The 21,707-nt window shown below is 45.0% G+C and overlaps 1 protein-coding gene across 1 annotated transcript in view; it reads left to right on the top strand.

Annotated features, from left to right (window-relative positions):
* Positions 1–4,916: 4,916 nt before the first annotated feature.
* Positions 4,917–21,707, top strand: part of LOC148517754 (uncharacterized) — a 23,028-nt gene continuing 6,237 nt past the window's right edge. Inside the window, exons 1-3 of the mRNA XM_088478317.1 lie at positions 4,917–4,984; positions 5,089–5,115; positions 19,688–19,814. Coding sequence (XP_088334443.1) covers positions 19,690–19,814 — 125 coding nt within the window. The 5' untranslated portion in view covers positions 4,917–4,984; positions 5,089–5,115; positions 19,688–19,689. The remainder of the gene's footprint in view (positions 4,985–5,088; positions 5,116–19,687; positions 19,815–21,707) is intronic.

Raw genomic sequence — 21,707 nt, 5'->3', positions numbered from 1 at the left:
AACACCCATTATATGCAGACCTGTGCTCAGCATATAAAGCACATGTTATCTTATTATAGCCTAATGAGCAGCACACACAGCCCAGTGGCCGGGCATACCCAGCTGCTCTGTGACCAGGCATGAATCGCATGCACTAATAATAATGAATAATAATCAACGCTGTCACTGGTAGTAGTGTTATGGCTGCTTTCTCTATTGTGATCTCTGACTGGCGAAGGGGAACAATGATAACCTACCCTTAACTCGGATGTATCCTAGCTGGGTGCCCATGGTGTGGTCAAGACCTATGCCCATATAATCCCAAAGATATCTCCGGAGCATGGAGCCTGTGGCCATACACAACCTGGGGAAGTACTGTCTGATGCCTACAGCCATACACAACTTGGGTGAGCAATGTCTGGTGCCTACGGCCATACACAACCTGGGGAAGTATTGTCTGGTGCCTACAGCCATACACAACCTGGTGAAGTACTGTCTGATGCCTACAACCATACACAACCTGCTGAAGTACTGTCTGATGCCTACAGCCATATACAACCTGGTGAAGTACTGTCTGATGCCTACAGCCATACACAACCTGATGAAGTACTATCTGATGCCTACAGCCATACACAACCTGGGGAAGTACTGTCTAATGGATAGGCAAACGAAGAAGAAAATTCCCTTTGTGGGGCACTCTTCTTCGTTTGCCTATGCAATATTGTATATTCTCCTAATATATTTATTCCCGGGAGCACCACCAACACCATCATATTTTAATTGGAGGTCCCTCCAGTAAATTATTTATATTGTTGGTTCAAGTCATACATACCTCATATTATTTCATTTTATTTAAATGAATCCTGTGCATTAATCTTTTCCCAGATTCCCTTTTTCCCCTATTCTTCGAAGTACTGTCTAATGCCTGCGGCCATACACAACTTGGGGAAGTACTGTCTGATGCCTACAGCCATACACAACCTGGGGAAGTACTGTCTGATGCCTACAGCCATACACAACCTGGGGAAGTACTGTCTAATGCCTGCGGCCATACACAACTTGGGTGAAGCACTGTCTGGTGCCTAAAGCCATACACAATTTGGGCAAGTACTCTCTGGTGCCTACAGCCACATACAACTTGGGGGAGCACTGTCTGGTGCCTTCAGTCATACACAACCTGGGGAAGCATTGTCTAATGCCTGTGGCCATACACAACTTGGGGAAGCACTGTCTGGTGCCTGCATCCATACATGCCTTGGGGAAGCACTGTCCGGTGCCTGCATCCATACATGCCTTGGGGAAGCACTGTCTGGTGCCTGCAGCCATACATGCCTTGAGGAAGCACTGTCTGGTGCCTGCATCCATACATGCCTTGGGGAGCACTGTCTAATGCCTGTGGCCATACACAACTTGGGGAAGCACTGTCTGGTGCCTGCAGCCATACATGCCTTGGGGAAGCACTGTCTGGTGCCTGCATCCATACATGCCTTGGGGGAGCACTGTCTGGTGCCTGCAGCCATACATGCCTTGGGGAAGCACTGTCTGGTGCCTGCAGCCATACATGCCTTGGGAGAAACACTGTCTGGTGCCTGCAGCCATACATGCCTTGGGGAAGCACTGTCTGGTGCCTGCAGCCATACATGCCTTGGGGAGGTACTGTGTGGCGAAAGAAAATATTTTATAACCAAACATAAAATACTAAATAGCTTTATTTCTATCATATTAATGTTATCAATTTTATAAATGAATAACAAAACAACACCCTCTCCTCATCCACAAACTTCATCTACTTTAAAGCATTGTTTTTTTTTTTTTTTTTTGTTTTTGTTTTTCAGAATTTGTTTTGAGTACTTCTATTATTTATTATTGACCTGATACACATATGGCTGAATACATTGTTTAAAAAAACAAAAACAAACAGTTCCTGTTTGTCATGGTAACTGCAGTTCCCAATATGGCCACAAAGTGGCGCATCTGCTAAACCACAGCCAGAAAACCAGTGTATTATGCCTTAAATAGTTTGTTACAGGCACAATATCTAGCAGCCATATATCTATTTAGTTTTTGCAACATATCAAATAAAATGAATGTATATGTGTGGCCCAGCCGATCAGATGCCAATTAAACTACAGTTGTTACAGCAATGTTATCAATAAGTATTTTATCAAATAATCAGTGTTTCTCAGCTCCAGCGGGCCCAGAGCACCTCTCCGCCCACCCCTTACTGACTCTCCAGCATTGATGTCAGTGCAGGTTATTAGTAGGAGTTTCCACTACACAGTGATGCAGTTTTCATGAAAATCGGTTTTGTAATTTTTGCGCCAACTTGGAACAGACAGACACAACGTTCTTGTAATATTAGTTAAAAAAAAGTCACTACCAGTTTCTGTGGTCAGACATGTTGGCCGGTCGGTAAGTGCGTCTGTACACCTACATACTCACCAATTAGGACTGTTGGCAGAACAGTCGATCCGTCGGCCTGTGTGTACCCAGCCGCTACTTTTTTCTGTCACAGATGCTACTTATTTGGGAAGCAATCGGGAAGCCGACTGCCTATACACCGGCAGCCGGCTTCCCGACTGTCTTATCCCGGCAAGGGTGAAATGCCGGGCGTCTAGATGTAGACGCCTGCATTTCCCCGACGCCGGGAGACCGGCGCCCGGCATCAAGATCGTAGTGATGCCGGGCGCCGCGAGCGGACAGCCGCGGGGGGGGGGGGAGGGTTTGGTTTAGGGCTCCCGGGGGGGACTTAGGGTTAGGCACCCCCCCCCCAGGAGGGTTAGGGTTAGGCTAGGGGGAGGGAGGGTTAGGGTTAGGCACCCCCGGGGGGGACTTAGGGTTAGGCACACCCCTGGGGGACTTAGGTTTAGGCAGCGGGGAAGGGGGTGGTTAGGGTTAGGCACTTAGAGGGGGGATTAGGGTTAGGCACTTGGGGGGGAAGTTAGGGTTAGGCACCCCTAAGGAGGGTTAGGGTTAGGGGGGTTAGGTTAGTGGATACTTACCTATCCACGATCGGGATTTCCAGCGCTGTCGGGCTTCCGCTGCATCGCACTCTGCTCCTGTCGGGCTGCCGCTGACGGGAATCGAACCGCCGGATACCCATTCCTCTTATTTACATCAATGTTGCATTATGGTTCCTATCAATAACTACTATTATATTTGTATTTATGTGGTGCCATTAAGTGTTCCTGTTATTCCTATCCCTCACCCCATTACACTGAGCTATTGGCGGCTCTGTGCACTACTCACCACCATTATAACAAATTGTTTTAATAGCAAAGTGGATTTATAAATGTCCCTACAGAGCTACACCTCTTTTACATTCGACTGCCAGGTCGCACCCGGGATTATGTTCATGCACTCATCTCGGGTGCCACCCGGCTGAGACCCCTTACAGACAGGCGGCCCGACCCGGCACTAATGCCATCACGTGGCGAGTCGGTGATTGGAGGTGACCTCATCGCCAAGCGACGGCTTTTCCTATGCAGTGAACGGGACCCGGGTCGCATTGACGCGGGTTACCCATTCACACTGCATCGCGAGCAGGGTTGAACACGCGTTTAACCCTTTTTGTGACCAGGGTTTGAAATGCCAGATCGCTAGCCCCAGCTTATTTCCTCCTCCACAGTAATCCGGGTTGCTGCGCGTTCACAGGCAATAACCTGGGTGATTGCTGCTGGTGGAAAACGGGCATTAATAGCAGTGGCACCAGGTTTGCTGATTACACTGTACAACAACTTAATACTTTTCATTTGTTTCCTTTCTAAAAATAGTCATACATTACTAATAGTCATACATTACTAATTTGAGGCCAAGAAAAACTAAAATGATTTCAGAATGTTTTTACTAGCTCTATTTTTTGAGCACCACTACTTGCACTATACTGTATGTACATTAGTAATATAGTCATAGTGAAAAGCTATTTTACAATAATCTGATATTTTCTTGATAGAAAATAAATAACAGTTGTTTTAATTCAATCAATCACAAATAAGAGCACAAAACGAAACAAACATACAGCATACGAAACAAACATACAGCATACGAAACAAACATACAGCATACGAAACAAACATACAGCATACGAAACAAACATACAGCATACGACACAAACATACCGCATACGACACAAACATACAGCATACGAAACAAACATACAGCATACGAAACAAACATACAGGATACGAAACAAACATACAGCATACGAAACAAACATACAACATACGACACAAACATACAGCATAGGAAAGTACTATGTAATATAGTGGCCTATTCATGGGGGTGCTTTCTCTTTGCTTGTCGCTTGTACTCCTCTTCTGGGGCATCTCTTGTCACTGTCCAACAGTAGTGATCACCTGCCCTGATATCTTTGTCCCATTGCTGGAATGTCTTGGTGGAATCGCTCACTATGCTTGTCACTCAGTGCACCACAGTTATCTTGTGTGGGTAATCCCGTGATTCACATATATTTGAATAGGGGAGGCGACAGATAGCTGATTCATTTAATTGGGTCGTTAGGCCCCGCCCCCTCTGCGCGGAACGCAGATTGCTGGTAAGATTCTCTCCATTCTGCCCACTTCACTAGGAATACCCCTACATCATCATAAATGGGCCATATCTCGGAACGCAGAGCTACCTGAGAGTTTTATATGTCATATTCATTCTTTGCATGCTGAAATCAATTAGAAGTAACTGTTGTGCATTGTTATTTCTCTTGCAGACGAAGTATACACTGTACTTGCACTATTATAACACAGCATATTTGCAATATGATATAATATAATGTAATAATACAGCTGGTGCTTCTGTGCAGGCGATGTGCAGTCTATCAGAGGTCTGGGGCTGCTGCCTGCTATCAGTGTATGAGGTCAGATAACACCCACAGACATAGGGATCTTTGGTGACAATGACAGGGGAGGTGCAGGCAGTCTCCACCCCGGGGCTCCTGGTAACTCAGCTAAAAGTGAAAGCACCATCATAACAAGAGCTTTCAAGTGACGCTGCTGTGAGTACATCTTAAGCCTATAACAGGACCTGCATAATATAATATGTGGATAATTATAAATCATGGATATCTATATAATCCTGCTACCCTTCTGTCTCTTCCAGGGCAGCTGTCGCTTCCACTAAAACAAGGTAAATTCAGCTTATTGCCAAACTCTTCATGTTACTTGTTGGTGTGTTGTGCTGTAGAACTTGTTACAATGTGTCACCCTGGACTTTGGCGGGTGCTGACCTCTTGATCGCTTCCTGCCCCTCTGCGGTGAAAAAGATAAAAGTGCCGCCCAAGTTGTTAAGGATGTGTATAGATGGTTTCCCCCCTGTACAGATCACTTACATATAATGTCTTCTCAGCTGCAAAATCTTGTTTGGACACAAATGTCAAACTTAAACATAAATGATTTGCGATTGACACGTTCTAACAGCGTCTGTGCGGTTTGATCATCGCCCCTGTGCAGCATACAGTAGCTGTTAGGTTGTTGTGTGTTTTCTTGGCTGCACAAAATGTCCAGGAAGTGGGGATTTATCAATAACAAAACGTTTGACTCACACACACACCAAAAACGACAAACTCACTAACTAAAGTGGGGGAGTCCCAAAGTGAACTCAATAATTATTTATTTTAAATTGTGACTCCCATCCCCCATCCCATAAAGCCTTGGACGGCTATCAGTACCAGAAACGTTGACCACTCTTTGATATTAGGTAATATACTAAATAAATAACTACACTAGTGAAATTATAAGAATAATTCTATAAGATGTTGAGTTTTTCTTTTATCTGTAAACACCCCCCCCCCCTCCCTCAGCCTTATTTTCTGTTCTGTATTTACACCCTTATTTTATTTGACAAATTCAATAAAATGGGGATTCAAATACGACCATTAATAAGCTGTTGACCGGGCATGAGAAAACTATTTTTTTTTAGTAGACCAGTATAATAAAGCTGCCACACCCGTATATGGTGCCACTGTCTATACACTCTGTTATACCTGTTGTTTTTTTTTGTTTAGAAACTTTTTGCACTGTTGAGATGTACTGTACAATTAGTCCTCCTAGTGCGGCTTTTATAGCTGACTGCCAGTAGTGCTACCTTCTAGTTACCCAGGTCCTGTTTCCTTCACTACTATTATTTCTGTATTTTCCCCATAGGCAAGGGCGGGGGTGGTTGTGGTGGCTCAGACTATTGACACCCATAATACCACCACCCTAATTGACCTGTTGTTTGACATATGATAAATAAGTCTTCCTAGCACACACAACTGCCTGGCTCGTGTTTGCAGGACAGTGTGATATGTCGGCACTGATAGAGCAGGTCATATATACAGTATAATGTCTGCCGGTTATATACGTAGCATATAAATATATATACTGAAAGTGATGATTGGAAACAAAAGTGTAAATACCATCTTGTGCCACTTACTTGCCTACCCCCACAACAGAGGTAGAGTTGCCCTTCAGGAATATTTATACTTTCTTGGATAAGTTCATTTCTGAGTGCATACCGGTAATAACAAAAAATCTCAAACAAGGGCGCTGAGGGGGTGGATGAACCCTTTGTTCCAGTGACATGATATAAAGGCAAACCCTACGTCTCTCATGATTCACTTAAGACATAGATGTGGCTAAATCATGTCTGCCTAGTCTGCCGGCGACTCACACATTTTGGTTAGTTCACCCAGCTGAGTAGACTGACCGCCCAGATCCTGCTTCACTTTCTTCTGAAGTGATGCGAAACGCGTCGTCATGCCCCAGCCTCACACTGCTCAATGTCACCAATATGGGCTAAACCAAGCAGTTACTTTACAGTTACATCTATATTTTAGTAACTTCCATTGTGTATTGTTTGGAGTTTTGTGTGGTTGCTGACTTTTCAGAATCAGCAATGTTGATCTATAAGCTTTTACGTACCCTCCTGAAATATTGACAAAATACATTGCTCTTTGCTCCTCATGTCCTCTTTTTTTACTAACAGTTGTTATTAGCAATGTAATTCCAGTTGCCCTTTGATATGACACAGCTCAGCTCTATCCTGTGCATGGCATTCTTGTGTATCCATGAAGCGATTTTGTGGTGTTTATCCAAAGGCACAAATATTAGACTGAGTGTACAGCACACAGGAAATAAATAGGCATAACTACAGGTGGGTGATTTTATGTGGTGCAAAGTGCAGAGTGACCTGTGCCATCTCTAAAGGCAACAATCTCTGCCTACATATTTTAGGGCTCGGGCATACTTCCCAATGTTGGTATATTATGAATGGGTACAAAGGGACGTGGCTGTGGCACGATGTTGTGTAACCACATTTATACATGCTTAGCCTTTCTGAAGAGCTAAGCCTCCCTCTTCTATAGAAATATCATTTTATTGAAACATGCACTAGAGGTGTCTGCTCTCCATTTGTTGTTGTTGAACTACAGGCTCCAGCAGGGCCGGAATATCAATGGGGTGGATGGCCTGCACATAAAAATAGGCCCAACAGGCCAGCACATAAAAATAGGCCCAACAGGCCTGCACATGAAAATAGGCCCAACAGGCCTGCACATAAAAATAGGCCCAACAGGCCTATACATAAAAACAGGCCCAACAGGCCTGCACATAAAAATAGGCCCAACAGGCCTGCACATAAAAATAGGCCCAACAGGCCTGCACATAAAAATAGGCCAATCATCATGGCTGCATGATGGTTAACAGCTGCCTAGATGACCATAAATCAAAATTATTAAAATTGTTTTTTGCAGGTTTTTTCTTTGTCATCATTTGTCTATGTATTTAGGGAGGACAGTATTGCTGATGGTGTAGTAGGGGAAGTACACACCCACATGACTCTGGTCACACCCACACAGCACTGGCCACACCCACCCAACACTGGCCACACCTCCTGCCCTTCTCAATATAGGCCCTTGAAAATATTCAGCCCCTGGCCCATGTGGCCCTTAATCCAACTCTGGGCTCCAGCATGTTTGGCACTCTGAGTCTTAAACTTCCACAACAGACACAGAGCGACAGTTTCCATAATGCTGGTCTGCTGCAGGAAAAATGAAAAGGAAGTGGACTAATACTGTGTCTAGCCTGGGGACCCATGAGGTCTTAAGGTGCGTACACATGGGACAACTGCACGACGATCAGATAACGATAACGATCGTTCTCTGATCGTTCCGCATGATAGTTATCGAACATCCAACACATGCATTAACCTATAACAACCTACGATTAACGATCGCGGGTCCCTATAGTAAACAAGCTAACATGGTCGAAATCGACCATGTATGCCGGCTTTCCCAGGCGATGGTCGATAACGACCATTCGTGCCCGCGCATTGACCATCATTTGCTCGTTTGCAGGGGCATTAACGTGAACGATTTGAACGATAACGATAAGATCCTTATCGTTATCGTTTAAATCGTTCACTTTATCTGAACGTGTGTACGCAGCTTCAATCTGTCTCTGGCTACAGTAATAAAAACAAGCCTAAATAATAAATCTGTGTATGAATGTAAGTAAAAGCTGCCGGGAAGCCAGTCACAAGCCAAGTAATAAAAGTCACATGAAGCTGAATAACCCCTGAAACTTTATCCTCAATAGTAAAATGATTTATATGCTGTAGATAACCTCCTAGCAGTAAAAGAATATGTCTGGTTGCTATGGGTTACTGCACATTACTGTATATAACAGAAAAGAAATATGCCAGCGCTCGGTTTTACCCATATCATACATGATACCAGCAGCATGGCAATATTAATGCCATAAATGTATACAAAACAGAAAAACTTTTGCTACAATAATATACTGCAAATTTATGTGTATGCAGCAAATAAAACAAACCCTTTTATCTCCTCCGCAATCCCATGTAAATATGCTATGCTGATTTGTATTATTTATTATATGGGTTACAGTTGCCATTAAATGTAATACTTGCATTGTAGAGAAACATAATACAGTGTTTTTATGTCCAGTAAACCAGTGTGTGAATAAATATTTGCCTTAAAACCTGTGTTCGGTAATGAACAATGTAGAAGATTGTATACATTCTTTTTATGCTGTGTCAGGCTCTTTGTTAATGCTGTTGGTCGTCATCGGCTCTCAGTTCCTGGTAGAAAGGCGACGTTGTGTGTTTTGTGCTGGTGGGAAGCAGGACGGTGCTGACTGCATGTGTGTGTGTGTGTGTGTGTGTGTGTGTGCTGAAAGACCACGTGTCGTGTCCTAATTTCCATGTTCAGTTCATGGATTAGGTCACGTCTGGGGAGCATATAAAGTATAGTGAATATGTATCAATGCAAATGTCCCGGTCACTATTTGCTTGCTATTTCAATGGCATTTTGCATAAGCAGCTGGTAAAATGTGACATTGTTTGTGTTGGAAATAAAACCACGTGAAACGTGAAATGTAGTTACCGAATAATGACGTCACTGACCCTGCATGTAAGCGGGTTTTACGGACGGATCTTGGGAGCATTCTGAAGCCCATAACTCACATTTACAGACGCTTCATAGTCATAGGCAACTCAATCGCATCTCTACTTGCGGAGAAACGGGCATGACTGGGTGACAATGGGGCGCATGCATGTAGGCTAAGCTCACTGGAGGCGTGCTGACTAAACCGCAGGCCTTTGCAGAGTTGTCCTAGGCAGAGCTCCATCAGTTTTCAGATGGCTTTCTTGCACCAGGTGTAGGGCTGGAGCAACTGAGCAGTATTAATGGATACGAAACCAAGCGTGCAGGTAGGTCACATTGATGCGTACAACTAGGCATACAGGAGAATATCCGCATTATGGGGGTCATTCAGACCCGCTCGTGAGCGGCAGTACTCTCGCAAGTGGGTCGATGTCCCCCACTGCGCATGCGCACGACGGAGGGAGCTCCGTCGTGCGCATGCGCGAGACCCGGAGAGCGACGGGCTCTCCATCGCTCCGGGTCTCGCACCAAAGGGGGCATGCTGTCGATGTTGATTGACAACATGCCCCCTTTGGTGGGCGTGCCGGGGGCGTGCATGCCAGACGGAGGCGTTCCCATGGGAACGCCTACCGTCTCAAGCCGGCCCCACTGACATCACTAGTGATGTCAGTGGGAGTGATTTCGGCTCTGATAGAGCCAAAATCACTCCAGGGCTTGCGGCAGCGAGACTCTACTGCAGGGTCTCCGTCGCAAGCCCGATGATCGCGATGGTCTTGACCATCGCGACCATCATCATGGACGCTCACATAAGCTGTGGGTGGTAACCCACAGCTATGCGAGCGTCCATGAGGACGCTCCTAAAACAGGTAGGAGGGCCCTGATTCAGAGCGAGCGCTCTGGTCAGAGCGTTCAGCTCTGAATCAGGCCCTATGTTCCCTGCAGAGTGTAATTAAGGCCAAGTTGATTGAAACGTGCAACCCTGCATCGTCCCCAGAGCCTGGTATGTTGGGGAAAGAGACCGTTGAACACTTTCACAATATGAAGAGTAAGCTTTGAAGGAACAATACACTGGAGCATTAGAAAATAGCTGACAGTAATTGGACTTATGAACTTTATTTTATACATACTTGACAACCTTTTGGAGGCAGCCAGGTTGGCACTACAGGGTGTGGGTCTTGACAGAGGTGGGCTGGCCTGGGATGCCTATGGATGGGTCTCGGCGGAGGTGGGCGAGTCTGGGTGTCTGATGATGCAATTGAGTCCTTGTAGCCCCTCCTTCCGCCATGCAATGCAAATTGCGTCATTGGAGGTGAGCAGCCCCCGGGAGACTTATCCACCTTCCCGAAATTTTCAGGAGCTTCCCGGACCTTCCGGGACGTTAGACAAGTGTGATTTTATATAGGGGTATATTTTGCACCACAATTTACCTGCATCACTGTGACATCTGCCTCACATCAATACTCTGCTTCTTCCGCTATATGCCTCTTAAGGTGCCCACACACATAGCGACATTTTACACGATTTGTCCGATTTCGACGAATCGTGACGACGAATCGGGTAAAAAAAGTACAAATCGTGAGTTTATACTCACGAGCACGATGCCGATGCGCGTCGCCGCTCGTCGTACATCGCATCTTCTGATCTGCCATGCTGTAGGGCAGATTAGCCAATCTGGGATACAATGCATTGGCTGCAAGATAGATCTTGAGTCAGATTGGACATTTTTAACTCCAAATCGTGATCACGACGGCAAGGGAGCTCCCGTGAAAGTTCATGAGGAAATTGGCCATAAAATCGTATCGTGAGGACATCGGTATGTGTGTGGGCACCTTTAGTCTGTGGCTTCCTGCTGCCTCCATTCACCTCCTCACATCATGTCACTGCCCCTGTCACATGCAGCCCTGTCGTCACTAACACCTCACTCATCTCCTGATATACTCTGTGCTGCTGGAGACCCTGCTCCTTCCACTATATAACTCTCAGTCTGTGACTTCCTGCTGCCTCCATTCCCCTCCTCCCATCATGTCACATGCAGCTCTGTCCTCACTAACACATCACTCATCTCCTGATATACTCTGTGCTGCTGGAGACCCTGCTCCTTCCACTATATAACGCTCAGTCTGTGGCTTCCTGCTGCCTCCATTCCCCTCCTCACATCATGTCTCTGCCCCTGTCACATACAGCCCTGTCCTCACTGACACATCCCTCATCTCCTGATATACACTGTGCTGCTGGGCAACCCTGCTTCTCCCACTATATAGCGCTCAGTCTGTGGTTTCCTGCTGCCTCTAATCCCCTGCTCACATCATGTCACTGCCCCTGTCACATGCAGCCCTGTCCTCACTAACACATCACTCATCTCCTGATATACTCTGTGCTGCTGGGGAACCCTGCTTCTCCCACTATATAACGCTCAGTATGTGACTTCCTGCTGCCTCCATTCCCCTCCTCACATCATGTCACTGCCCCTGTCAAATGCAGCCCTGTCCTCACTAACACATCACTAATCTCTTGATATACTCTGCGCTGCTGGGGGATACTGCTCCTTCCACTATATAACTTTCAGTCTGTGGATTCCTGCTGCCTCCAATCCCCTGCTCACATCATATCACTGCCTCGGTCACATGCTAATCCATTTGTGGTAAACAGATATAAATCATTCTGTTATTGTATCACTGTAATAATTCCGCTACAAAAAGGTGAACATTTCTAATACTCTTTCCCATCTACTTTAATTGAAACCATCACATAAGCCACCGGGTGACAGAACATGTCACAAATGCAGCCTGTAATGTGGGTTATGTCCTGATGGGGAACGGTTTTGCCTCTGGCCACTTTCTTCTAACATCTGCTATCATTGTGAATTCATATTTTGTTGTTGTTTGGAATTGAAGGATTTGTCTCTGAGGCTGCATTATATTGTGCTGTTAACTCCTACAAGGCACAGGGTTGAGGCGGTTGTATGGTACTGATGGATACTTATCACCTTTCCCCCTCCGTCTTGTGTGAGGTCCAAGGAGGGTCAAGTCAAAGGTGGGAGGCGCGTGGGCGTGACACTACAAATCATGTTATTGCAGCTCCGCCCCTGTGATGTAATGCGCGATTTGTGTCACAAGTGGAGGGGCTGCGATGATGTGATTAATGGGTGAAGAGGGGGTAGCCTCATGCTTGCCTACTTTTGAAAAAGCATTTCAGGGAGATTGTGAAAGCAGCACCTATGAGCGTGGCGGTAAAGTGGGCGTGTCCTGCTACATCTGAGGGGCGTGTTATAAAATTGACTGACATCCAAATGTAAATGAGCCCCAAAGCAGTTAGTAAGTGCTACTGGTTGATGACATTACACTGATACTTTCAGGGTTTGCTCAAGTATTGTGTTTTACAAGAGGTTCCATCTACTTAGATAAAAATGTATGTAGCCATAGGGATCATTGTTCCTTATAATAACCAATGCAGGCAAATTACACAGAATCTACAATTTGAATGTATATATCCTATTTTCTTCCCCCAAGTATATAACAGCTACATAATGGGGGTAAGGTGCAGTCAGGGAGATTGCTGGACTCTTCAGGGAGTCAGGGAGATTGCTGCTATTTCAGGGAGTCTCTCTGACAATCAGGGAGACTCGGCCTTCGCTGGACAGCTTTATTTTACCACTGAATTTGCATTTAAGCTAGGACACACCCCTCCCATATCTACAACTCTCTGCGCAGTGTGCAGGTTACATCTGCCCCACCTGCAGCGTAACTTGGTATTACCAGGGTGCAGTGGAGGGCGAAGGAGCAGGTACTACTCAGAGGAGGGACTTCATGGAGGCGCCCTCTGGGGACTTGGGTTCGCTGCCCGCTGACCCTCCTCCCTTACTTGTCAGTGGGCGAAGCCTGCGACTCCCCGGCCTAGCACACATTGCTGGGCTGCGGTGGTACCAGGGTGATCAGCTGCAGTCTCCCCTGGTTGTGCGGAGCGGGAGCGATTACACTGATCTCCCCTTTGCCCCTAGCTGAGTGCACACGGCACAGCAAATACAATTTTTCCTATTTTTTTGTAAGAAGGCAATCCCCCCCTCCGCCCCCCAAAAAAATAATTACCTGGGCCTGGCACAGCTCTCTACATCCCTGCCAGGGTGCAAATTTACTTGCTCTTGCTTTGCACCCAACTTCTTGGAGCCTACTGTATTTCCTAATTAAGTCCCATAGCCTATACTAGCATACATATTTGTTTCTTTACCTGCTTCATCTTCAAAGTGGCTGCCATGCGTGAAAGCAAAAACTAACATTCATGGTTCCCAGGAAGTGGGTGGCATCGGGCAGACGCTGGCAGCTCCAGGGGTGTATTTACTAAAGTGAGAGTTTTTAGAAGTGGAGATGTTGCCCATAGCAACCAATCAGATTCTAGCTATTATCTTGTAGAAGGTGCTAGTTAAAAGTTAATTAGACTCTGATTGGTTGCTATGGGCAACATCACTTCCAAAAACTTTCAGTTTAGTAATTATACCTTCCTTAGAGTAGGCCGGTTGCAGACTGGACATGCACTTGTCTTGTATACACAAGATAACAACTTCCTGTTTTGTCACAGACTGATTTTATTTTTTAAATGCACACATAGATACAGTGTGATTTATAAATGCGCTTTAAATTACATTTTATTTTAACAGTTGCTAAAGACATAGGGCCTGATTCAGAGCCAGACGCTATTTGCGCTCGCTCGTTCTGAAAAAAGGGGCGGCTATTCAAATGAACCGTTTGCTCTTTGCGGTCTGTTCACGCCTCTAGGTATGAACGAGCGAACAAAACTTGCGGTCGTTTTTTGGAAAACTACGCCCCCTGGCCGCTCGCATCCTACGTCATGTCCGCTATTTATTAGATTAATCGAGTACATCGACCAGCGTATGAACTGCTCGCTATTCTTGTGGTTGGTTTTTCCTACCGCAATCTTGCGACCAGTTCTGAGTATAAAATAACCCAGTGACGTGGTCAATGACGCTGCTGTATTAATTATGCACACCCATAAAACGCCCGTTTTGACCTTTAAGCACGCCTGCGTTCGGATCTCCACTCCCCGTTTTCAAGCACCTTCCCCTGTTACCACCCACATACGCCTCCTCATGTCACTCAAAATAGCAGGCATTCGCTATTTAGTGAACAAACGATTTTCGGCCGCACTGACTGGTTCGCGCATGCGTATTATGATCCGTACGCATGCGCAGTTGTGCAAACATCGCTCGGAACGAACGAGCGTCCGCTTACGAGCGGCTCTGAATCAGGCCCTTATTGCAAACGGCAGTGTGTGTGTGTGTGTGTGTATCCTAAAGCTGAAGATTGTGCCTATTGTACTGTTGAATATGCAATTGTGTTTATTATAAATTTAACAAAAAACCCGTTCCGGGACAGCAGCTCTGACACGGACGTTTGCGGTAAAGTGATAGTTGATTCTATTATTTTACTGACGTTTCTGGCACAGCCATTAGGCTGCACATTCGCAGTATCATTTGCAATCGCTAGGATGAGAGGTGCCTCATGCCCGTCGGAGACAGATCCAAAGATTTTCAGTTCCTACCGAGGCAGGGCATTGGCCAAAAACGGGGCCGCAGTGGGCTGGTTGTGGGTGGATTGGAGATATTTACATATTATTTAAATAAAGGTGTGAATATATATTTTGAAATTGTTCGTAATAATATGAAAGATATGTACTAAGCTCTGGAAAGTGGTAAATTAGAGAGTGACAAACTGCCAGCCACTCAGCTCCTAACTGTCATCTTAAGGTGCATACACACGTAACTATTTTGTAGCCAACAATTTTCGTTAACGATTTTCATTCAGATTTTCCCTTGAAAAAGTGAACGATTTTTTTAACGATTTTTACAACGATGAACGAATAATGTTCCTTCTTTTAATGAAAATCATCAATTTGGACAGTCTGAAATGGACGATGAACGATAACTACAAACTAGCTTTAACGATTATCGTTCATCGTTATAACTCAGAAACTGAACGATTTTTGAACAATTGAACGATAACGACGTTGTTAACGACAAATCGTTAACAAAAACGTTACGTGTGTGCACATTTTTACAGGGTGTGTTTGAAAAATGAGTTAGGAGCTGATTGGTTAATAGTTTATCACTCTCCAATTTATCACTTTCCAGCGCTTAGTACATCTGCCCCACTATGAAGTATATTTACTAAAGTAAGAGTATTTAGAAGTGGAGATGTTGCCATAGCAACCAATGAAATTCTACTTAACATTTAACAAGCACCTTCTAGAAGATAATAGCTAGAATCTGATTGGTTGCTATGGGCAACATCTCCACTTCTAAAAACTCTCACTTTAGTAAATATACCCCATCAGTTACAGTGAACATTCCACTTGACCTGATAACGTAGGTCATTGTACACTGATGCATAGTACTAAGGACTAGGGGGGGTGTTAATGAACAGTTTGTATTTTGATCATGTGCACACATTAATGTGAACTGCCTCAGCTGACATGACATAATTCAGGGCGTGTGATATGGGGACAGGGGATCACACAATGGCAGCTTCTGTTTTAGCCTCTGGGAAGAGAGTGATTAGCATAGCAGGTGTTTAGCAGTGATGTGAGCTGGGGCGAATGTCTTTGTGTTTGTTGCTGATCTGTGTATATGTCTGATGTCTCTGGGACAGGTCATGCAGACAGCTCTGCCGTCTGCTCTGCACACAATGGGGGCTATTTACGAACGGAGCAAATGTTCTCCAAATCGATCAAAGCTGATCGGTTACCACAGGTTACTGCATGTTTGCTGTGTTAGTAAATAGTTCCCAATGCACAGTATAGTATTCCTAGAAGCCTTAGAGTGGCACAATATAAAATGTGTTTATTTTTTTATTTTAGTTTAAATGGTCATTAAAAACGAGTACATTTGGTCCCATCCTCCAATGGGTTTCGGTCCGTCCCTGCTCCGCCTGTCCCACACCCCCGTCCTCTGTACACGCTGCCATCCTGCACTGTTTTACTTACCCTCCTTACCTGCCTTATTCACACAGTGTCATGGGATTACCTTGGCAACCACAGTCACATGATATATTAAGCAGAGTGGCTTTGGAACACCCCTCTGAGTTCTGTCTGCACTTTAAAATCCTTCCCCTATCCACTCTGCCATGACATGATAAGCTGAGAGCTGTGTGTCTGTGTAACTGGCAGCCAAATTTGTCTGCCCTCCAGGGAGATTTTGAAAAGGAGATAATGATTTCTAGGAAGGCAGGAATGAAAAATAATGCTCAGATGCATCATTAAAGAAAAGAAAATCCTTTTATGTGGGACTTATGCTTTTATATAAATGACTGTAAGCTGGCTATTCATCAGGCCTCAAGAATACTCCCCAAAGCAAAAGGACCCCCGGGCACGAGGCCGCTAGTTGAGAAGAGGAGGGTTCAGACACCTCACATCTGTCTGACTACAGTGATACACTGCGGATTGTGAGAAGTCAATACAATGCTAGTATCAGCCTGCCCCTGGTGTACAGCTGTGCGTCTCATTGTGTAAGGGCTGGGACGCCCACTTTGTCGGTCACACCATGGAAACATCACCTTCCCCATGCTTTATCAGAGTGTGGCCTCAAATGCAAGTGATTAAACATTTGAGCTCACACCCAGTCATGTGACGCGCCTGCGACACTCCCATATCACGATCATAAGACGATACATATCTGTGTGTCCGCATAGCCACCTCCTAGTCACCACGCAATACATTTCAGACACCGTGAGTCTCAGCCATTACTGCGTCTATGTGCGTATACACCATGGGACTTGTGCGCTGTGCAACTGTTTAGCGACTTAGATGCAGGTGATAAATTTTGTCCATTTGCCATCGACTCTATGGGGCATATGCAATTAGGTGCGAGGTTTAGCAAGGTAAAAAAAACTCGCGCCCAATTTTGGAATACCGTGGGTATGTGTGCTCCCAATAACCGTGATTAAAAAAACAGTGGTCGCGGGGTTTTCAGTTCTGAAAACCCCGCTCCGCATAAATAAAAAAAAATTAGGTATTTACCTGCCCAGGGGTCTCCGCGGCTCCCGATGGCCTCCCCTCTGTCTTCTCACTGAAGAGGGGGCTGCAGGGAGTCCCGGGGGCTAGTGGAAGGCTCCAGGGGCTGGTGGGAGGGGCAAGGGTTGCTGGGAGATGTAGTCCTCCCAGCGCCCATTCCGGGGGGGGCCACACAAACCAGGGGTCACACACACACACTCACTCATACACACTTACAAACAGTAATAAACACTCACACACACTGACATACTCACCCTGCTGCAGAAGACCCGGCTTCCGACGCTGGATGAAGAAGACACCACTTCGGAAGGTTAGTAATTAAGGACTAATTAAGCTAATTGGTAACTTCCAAATGCTTAATTAGTCCTAAAATTACCGTTTTTAGGAAAAATCACACTTGCTCTGGAGGTGCGTGATAAATTACCTCCCGGCGTGTACAAAAAAGTAAAAATCCCCAGCTATTTGAATAGCAAAAAACAACTGCTGTAAAAACCTTGCGGGTGCGGGTTTTTTTTGCATAATCTCTCACCCGATTGAATATGCCCCGATGTTTGTGTATTTTTGTGCTCTTCATGCTCTACGACAGGCCGTATATCTGCGAACAATCTCCCTTGGTAATATTTATACTAGGGATGTGCAGGCTCGGATAGGTTCGAGTTTGCACGCTGAGTTCGGATTTTTCCCTCCAAAAAAACGGAACTCAGAAAGAGGCAAAACGTCATCTTACATGGACGAACATCATCATTCCTGGACAAAAGTCGAACCTATCCGAGCCTGCACAGCCCTAATTTATACATAACACTTCTATCTGCTCACATAGGTGCTCAGTACATAAGCCGCATCCATCTGGGTAGGAAATCAAACTTTAAAAATGTGTTTCCTAGAAAAATTAAGATGACTAAACAGACAACCTCCCATAGCAACTTTTATCAACACAGAAGTTTTGGGTGAGGTCTGTTTATGTCTAAGGTAGATGTCTGCATCCGTGATCATAATTCTGAGAGTGGCTCCATTTTATGATGGCAGAGGTTCAGTTTTGAACAGTGTGTCACAAAACCTGAAGTATGTTATTTAGGGGTCTAATTATCAAGCTTTTTCCCCCCATAAAATGATGTAGAAACTGCTGTTTCTGCTAAACTCTATGAATCCTTGCTATGTACTAATAGAACAATGCAGAATACTTCACAGAAATCTCCAACAGAGTGCTAATTAGGAGCTGCAGATCGCAGTCACCATTATTATTAATAGGGACTACAATCTGACCCCTATGTACTAAACTCCAGAAAGCGAAGCCGGGGATATAACTCACAGGGAGGGTGGTTACCGCAACCGCTGGGTTGGGTACGGGATGCCAGCGCTCGTGATCCTGGCGGTCATAATCCAGATGCTGGCATCCCAACAGGGTTAGGATACGACACCTGTCAGTCAGTGCTCTAAACATCCCCCTGCCTCCCCGCTGCCTAAACCTAACCATCCCCCCCCTAGTGCCTCACCCTAACCTTCCCCCCCTTAGTGCCTAACCCTAACCCCAGTACTTCCCGCCAGGATGCCAGGGGTCGGGTTGCCGGTATTGTGGCTGCATCCCCAACCGCTGTCCCTGCAAGTTTCCCTTAGTACATAGCGGGGATATTTTCATAAAAAATTAAAATACCCATCTTGATACGGATCCTTAATAATCGCGGCTGTTCCGTGATTATTAATACATAGCCCCAGTGGCATCCTTACCTGACATCGCACCTGGTGCGGGCAGGGAGGACAGGCACCCTTCACCGTGCGCGGTCCACCCACGCGCCGGAAATGTAGGGGGCGTGGCCTCATGGGTGGGGTACACCAGGGGTGCTGGAGGTGCCGGCTATCCCCCGGGGACCAGCCTGTTTGAGTGCCGGATCCCTCACTGAGCTAGGAGCCGAGTGTTGCACGTGTTGCACGTAATGCAGGACCCGGCTCCTGTCACTGAGGGGGAGCCAGCACTTTGGTGTCACCCCTCATCTGGTGACACCCGATGCGGCACGCACCCCCCTTGTGATGCCTGTGCATATCCCCAATAATGTGAACAGCTAGAATTAAGGTAATGATTCACACTCCTATCTGTTAACCAATTAAAAAAAAAAGACATCAAAAGGCTACATCATGTAATATATCTTGTGGCCTAACAACTTCAAAAACCCATTTGTGAATAATATACTTCACATCTTTTAACGTGGCTGAACTCCAATATATTTTATAGCAATATGTTTACTTGTAATAGTTATATTATTGATATTTTAACACCACGCGTTTCATGTTACTCTGCAGAAATGTCACAACGCGTTTCCAGAACTCTCTCCTGTGACTGTCATGTTTATTCACACACTGATCCGTACAGTGGGCACCAGATTCCTCTCCCCTCTGATACCTCAAGCATAACTGATGTAAACCTCAGGTATTTATATATTTATGTAGCTATAAATATAGCCAGAATGTATGGTTCTTTAATGGACAACGAGCTATGGACGGTTTAGAATGTAGAAGGTGGTGCACTTGTGCAGATTATAGTAAAGTGTTACATTTAGATTTGAAGTCGAAGTATTGTCTTTCTCTGTGTTTATATCATTATTATTATTCTCATCAATCATTTTTATGGTTGTATTAATCTGATAAATAAAACTTTCTTCCTTGTTTTAAAACGATCTTTCCAGACATTCGGTCACTTTAATTTATGGAATAAAGAGAAATATAGACCTTTGCACGTGTGCTCTCTGTAGAGCCAGTGGACAGCTGTTGTAAGGAGACTGCTATCTCCTATATAGATACACAAACAGCGCTGATTGCTGCACTCCTGCCGAGTGATATTGAAGTAATGGATAAATATAGAATGGACAAATAGTAAAATACTTCAAACATAAAATTCATAACAAAACGGATTAATAATCTCATATCCAAAATAACACAAGTTATTAAATCGAAGCAAGTTAAAATAAATCATAGATACAAATACACTTTGTCCATCTGTCAATAAGCTTTCGTATTCCCTCATTAAAAAATATTTGAGGCGGAGCTGCGAGCCACGAATGCACCGCTGTCTTCACCTCTTCATCAGATGTGAATCTTCGTTCTTTTAGGGCTTCTTTCAGCGGCACTTGTCTATCCAACACAATCAGTCCATGTGCACGCTCAATGTTCTCATCAGTGATGGATGCAGACGGACGTCCGGCTCCTTCTTCATGGCTGACACTTGTGCGACCTTCTTTGAACTTCTCTATCCATTCATACTAACTTCTTCGCGACAAAACACTTTCTCCTTACTGTGCACAAAGACTTCGATAAATATCGGCACCAGACGCACCCTCAGACCACAAAAGACGAATCACTGCACGCTGCGCTTCTTCAGTGCAAATCGCAAGTGGGGCAGCCATAGTTTCTTGCACTGCAGTCACAAATGAGCTGACGTAACACGGTCAAACCTGCACAGCAGTGACTGGGGAGACAGCAATCTACTACGGAAAGCGGTGGTAAGACAGTGCAGCCAACGGAAGTTTTAATATAACTGGAGTGCAGATAATTTTTGACTCACATGTATGTATATATATATATATATATATATATATATACACAACTGCTAGCTGTTGGCATTATCGTACATTATATGTTACATGGATATTAGTGAAGGTGGGGGAAGCCAAGGGTTAGGATAGACAGCAGGGATTTGGAGATGGAATCTAAGGCAGCCTCTGATTGGTCAGTGGTGGTTATAGACGCACTGGGTTTTTTTTTTATTTAAAGCCTCTTTTTTCACTTTATAAACACCCTTCATCATCATTAAGTTGACGATGACGAATGATACATTGATTATGCCGATGCGTGATGAAACTCTTAAAGGGTATATTCCTATGTGTTTATGTTGAATTGCATGTATTATAAGATCCTGATCCAGCTTGTGGTGGATAATTGCCACATGCTACATAAGCCTGTTCCATGCTGGAGTGAGCTGTGACGTGGGGAAGCAGTATGCAGGTGTTATATTACAGCAAAGACTTTGACTTTAAGTAGAGAGTAGACACAACAATGGACGGTGGGGATAAGGAGACGGCAACTGCCGACAGAAGTAATTGTCTTCTGTCGGCAGTAGCTGTATGGTAAAGGAATTCTACAAAAATTCCACCCAAAATTTTTAATATTAGTTTTGGGTTTAAGTTTTGGACAAATTAAAAAATGTATTTTTACCTTCAGTAAATTATCTGGAACAGTAGGTCCCCACTAAGGCTCCAACGGAGACTTTGGGGGGACCAGCCAGACTGGCGCATCGCTGCATTGAATGTTAGTAAAATAGATTATT

Source organism: Taudactylus pleione, unplaced genomic scaffold (assembly GCF_031769625.1).
Source record: "Taudactylus pleione unplaced genomic scaffold, aTauple2 ptg000212l, whole genome shotgun sequence".
Taxonomy (NCBI): domain Eukaryota; kingdom Metazoa; phylum Chordata; class Amphibia; order Anura; family Myobatrachidae; genus Taudactylus; species Taudactylus pleione.
The sequence above is the reverse complement of the archived record's forward strand: the minus strand, read 5'-3'. Positions and strand labels throughout refer to the sequence as shown.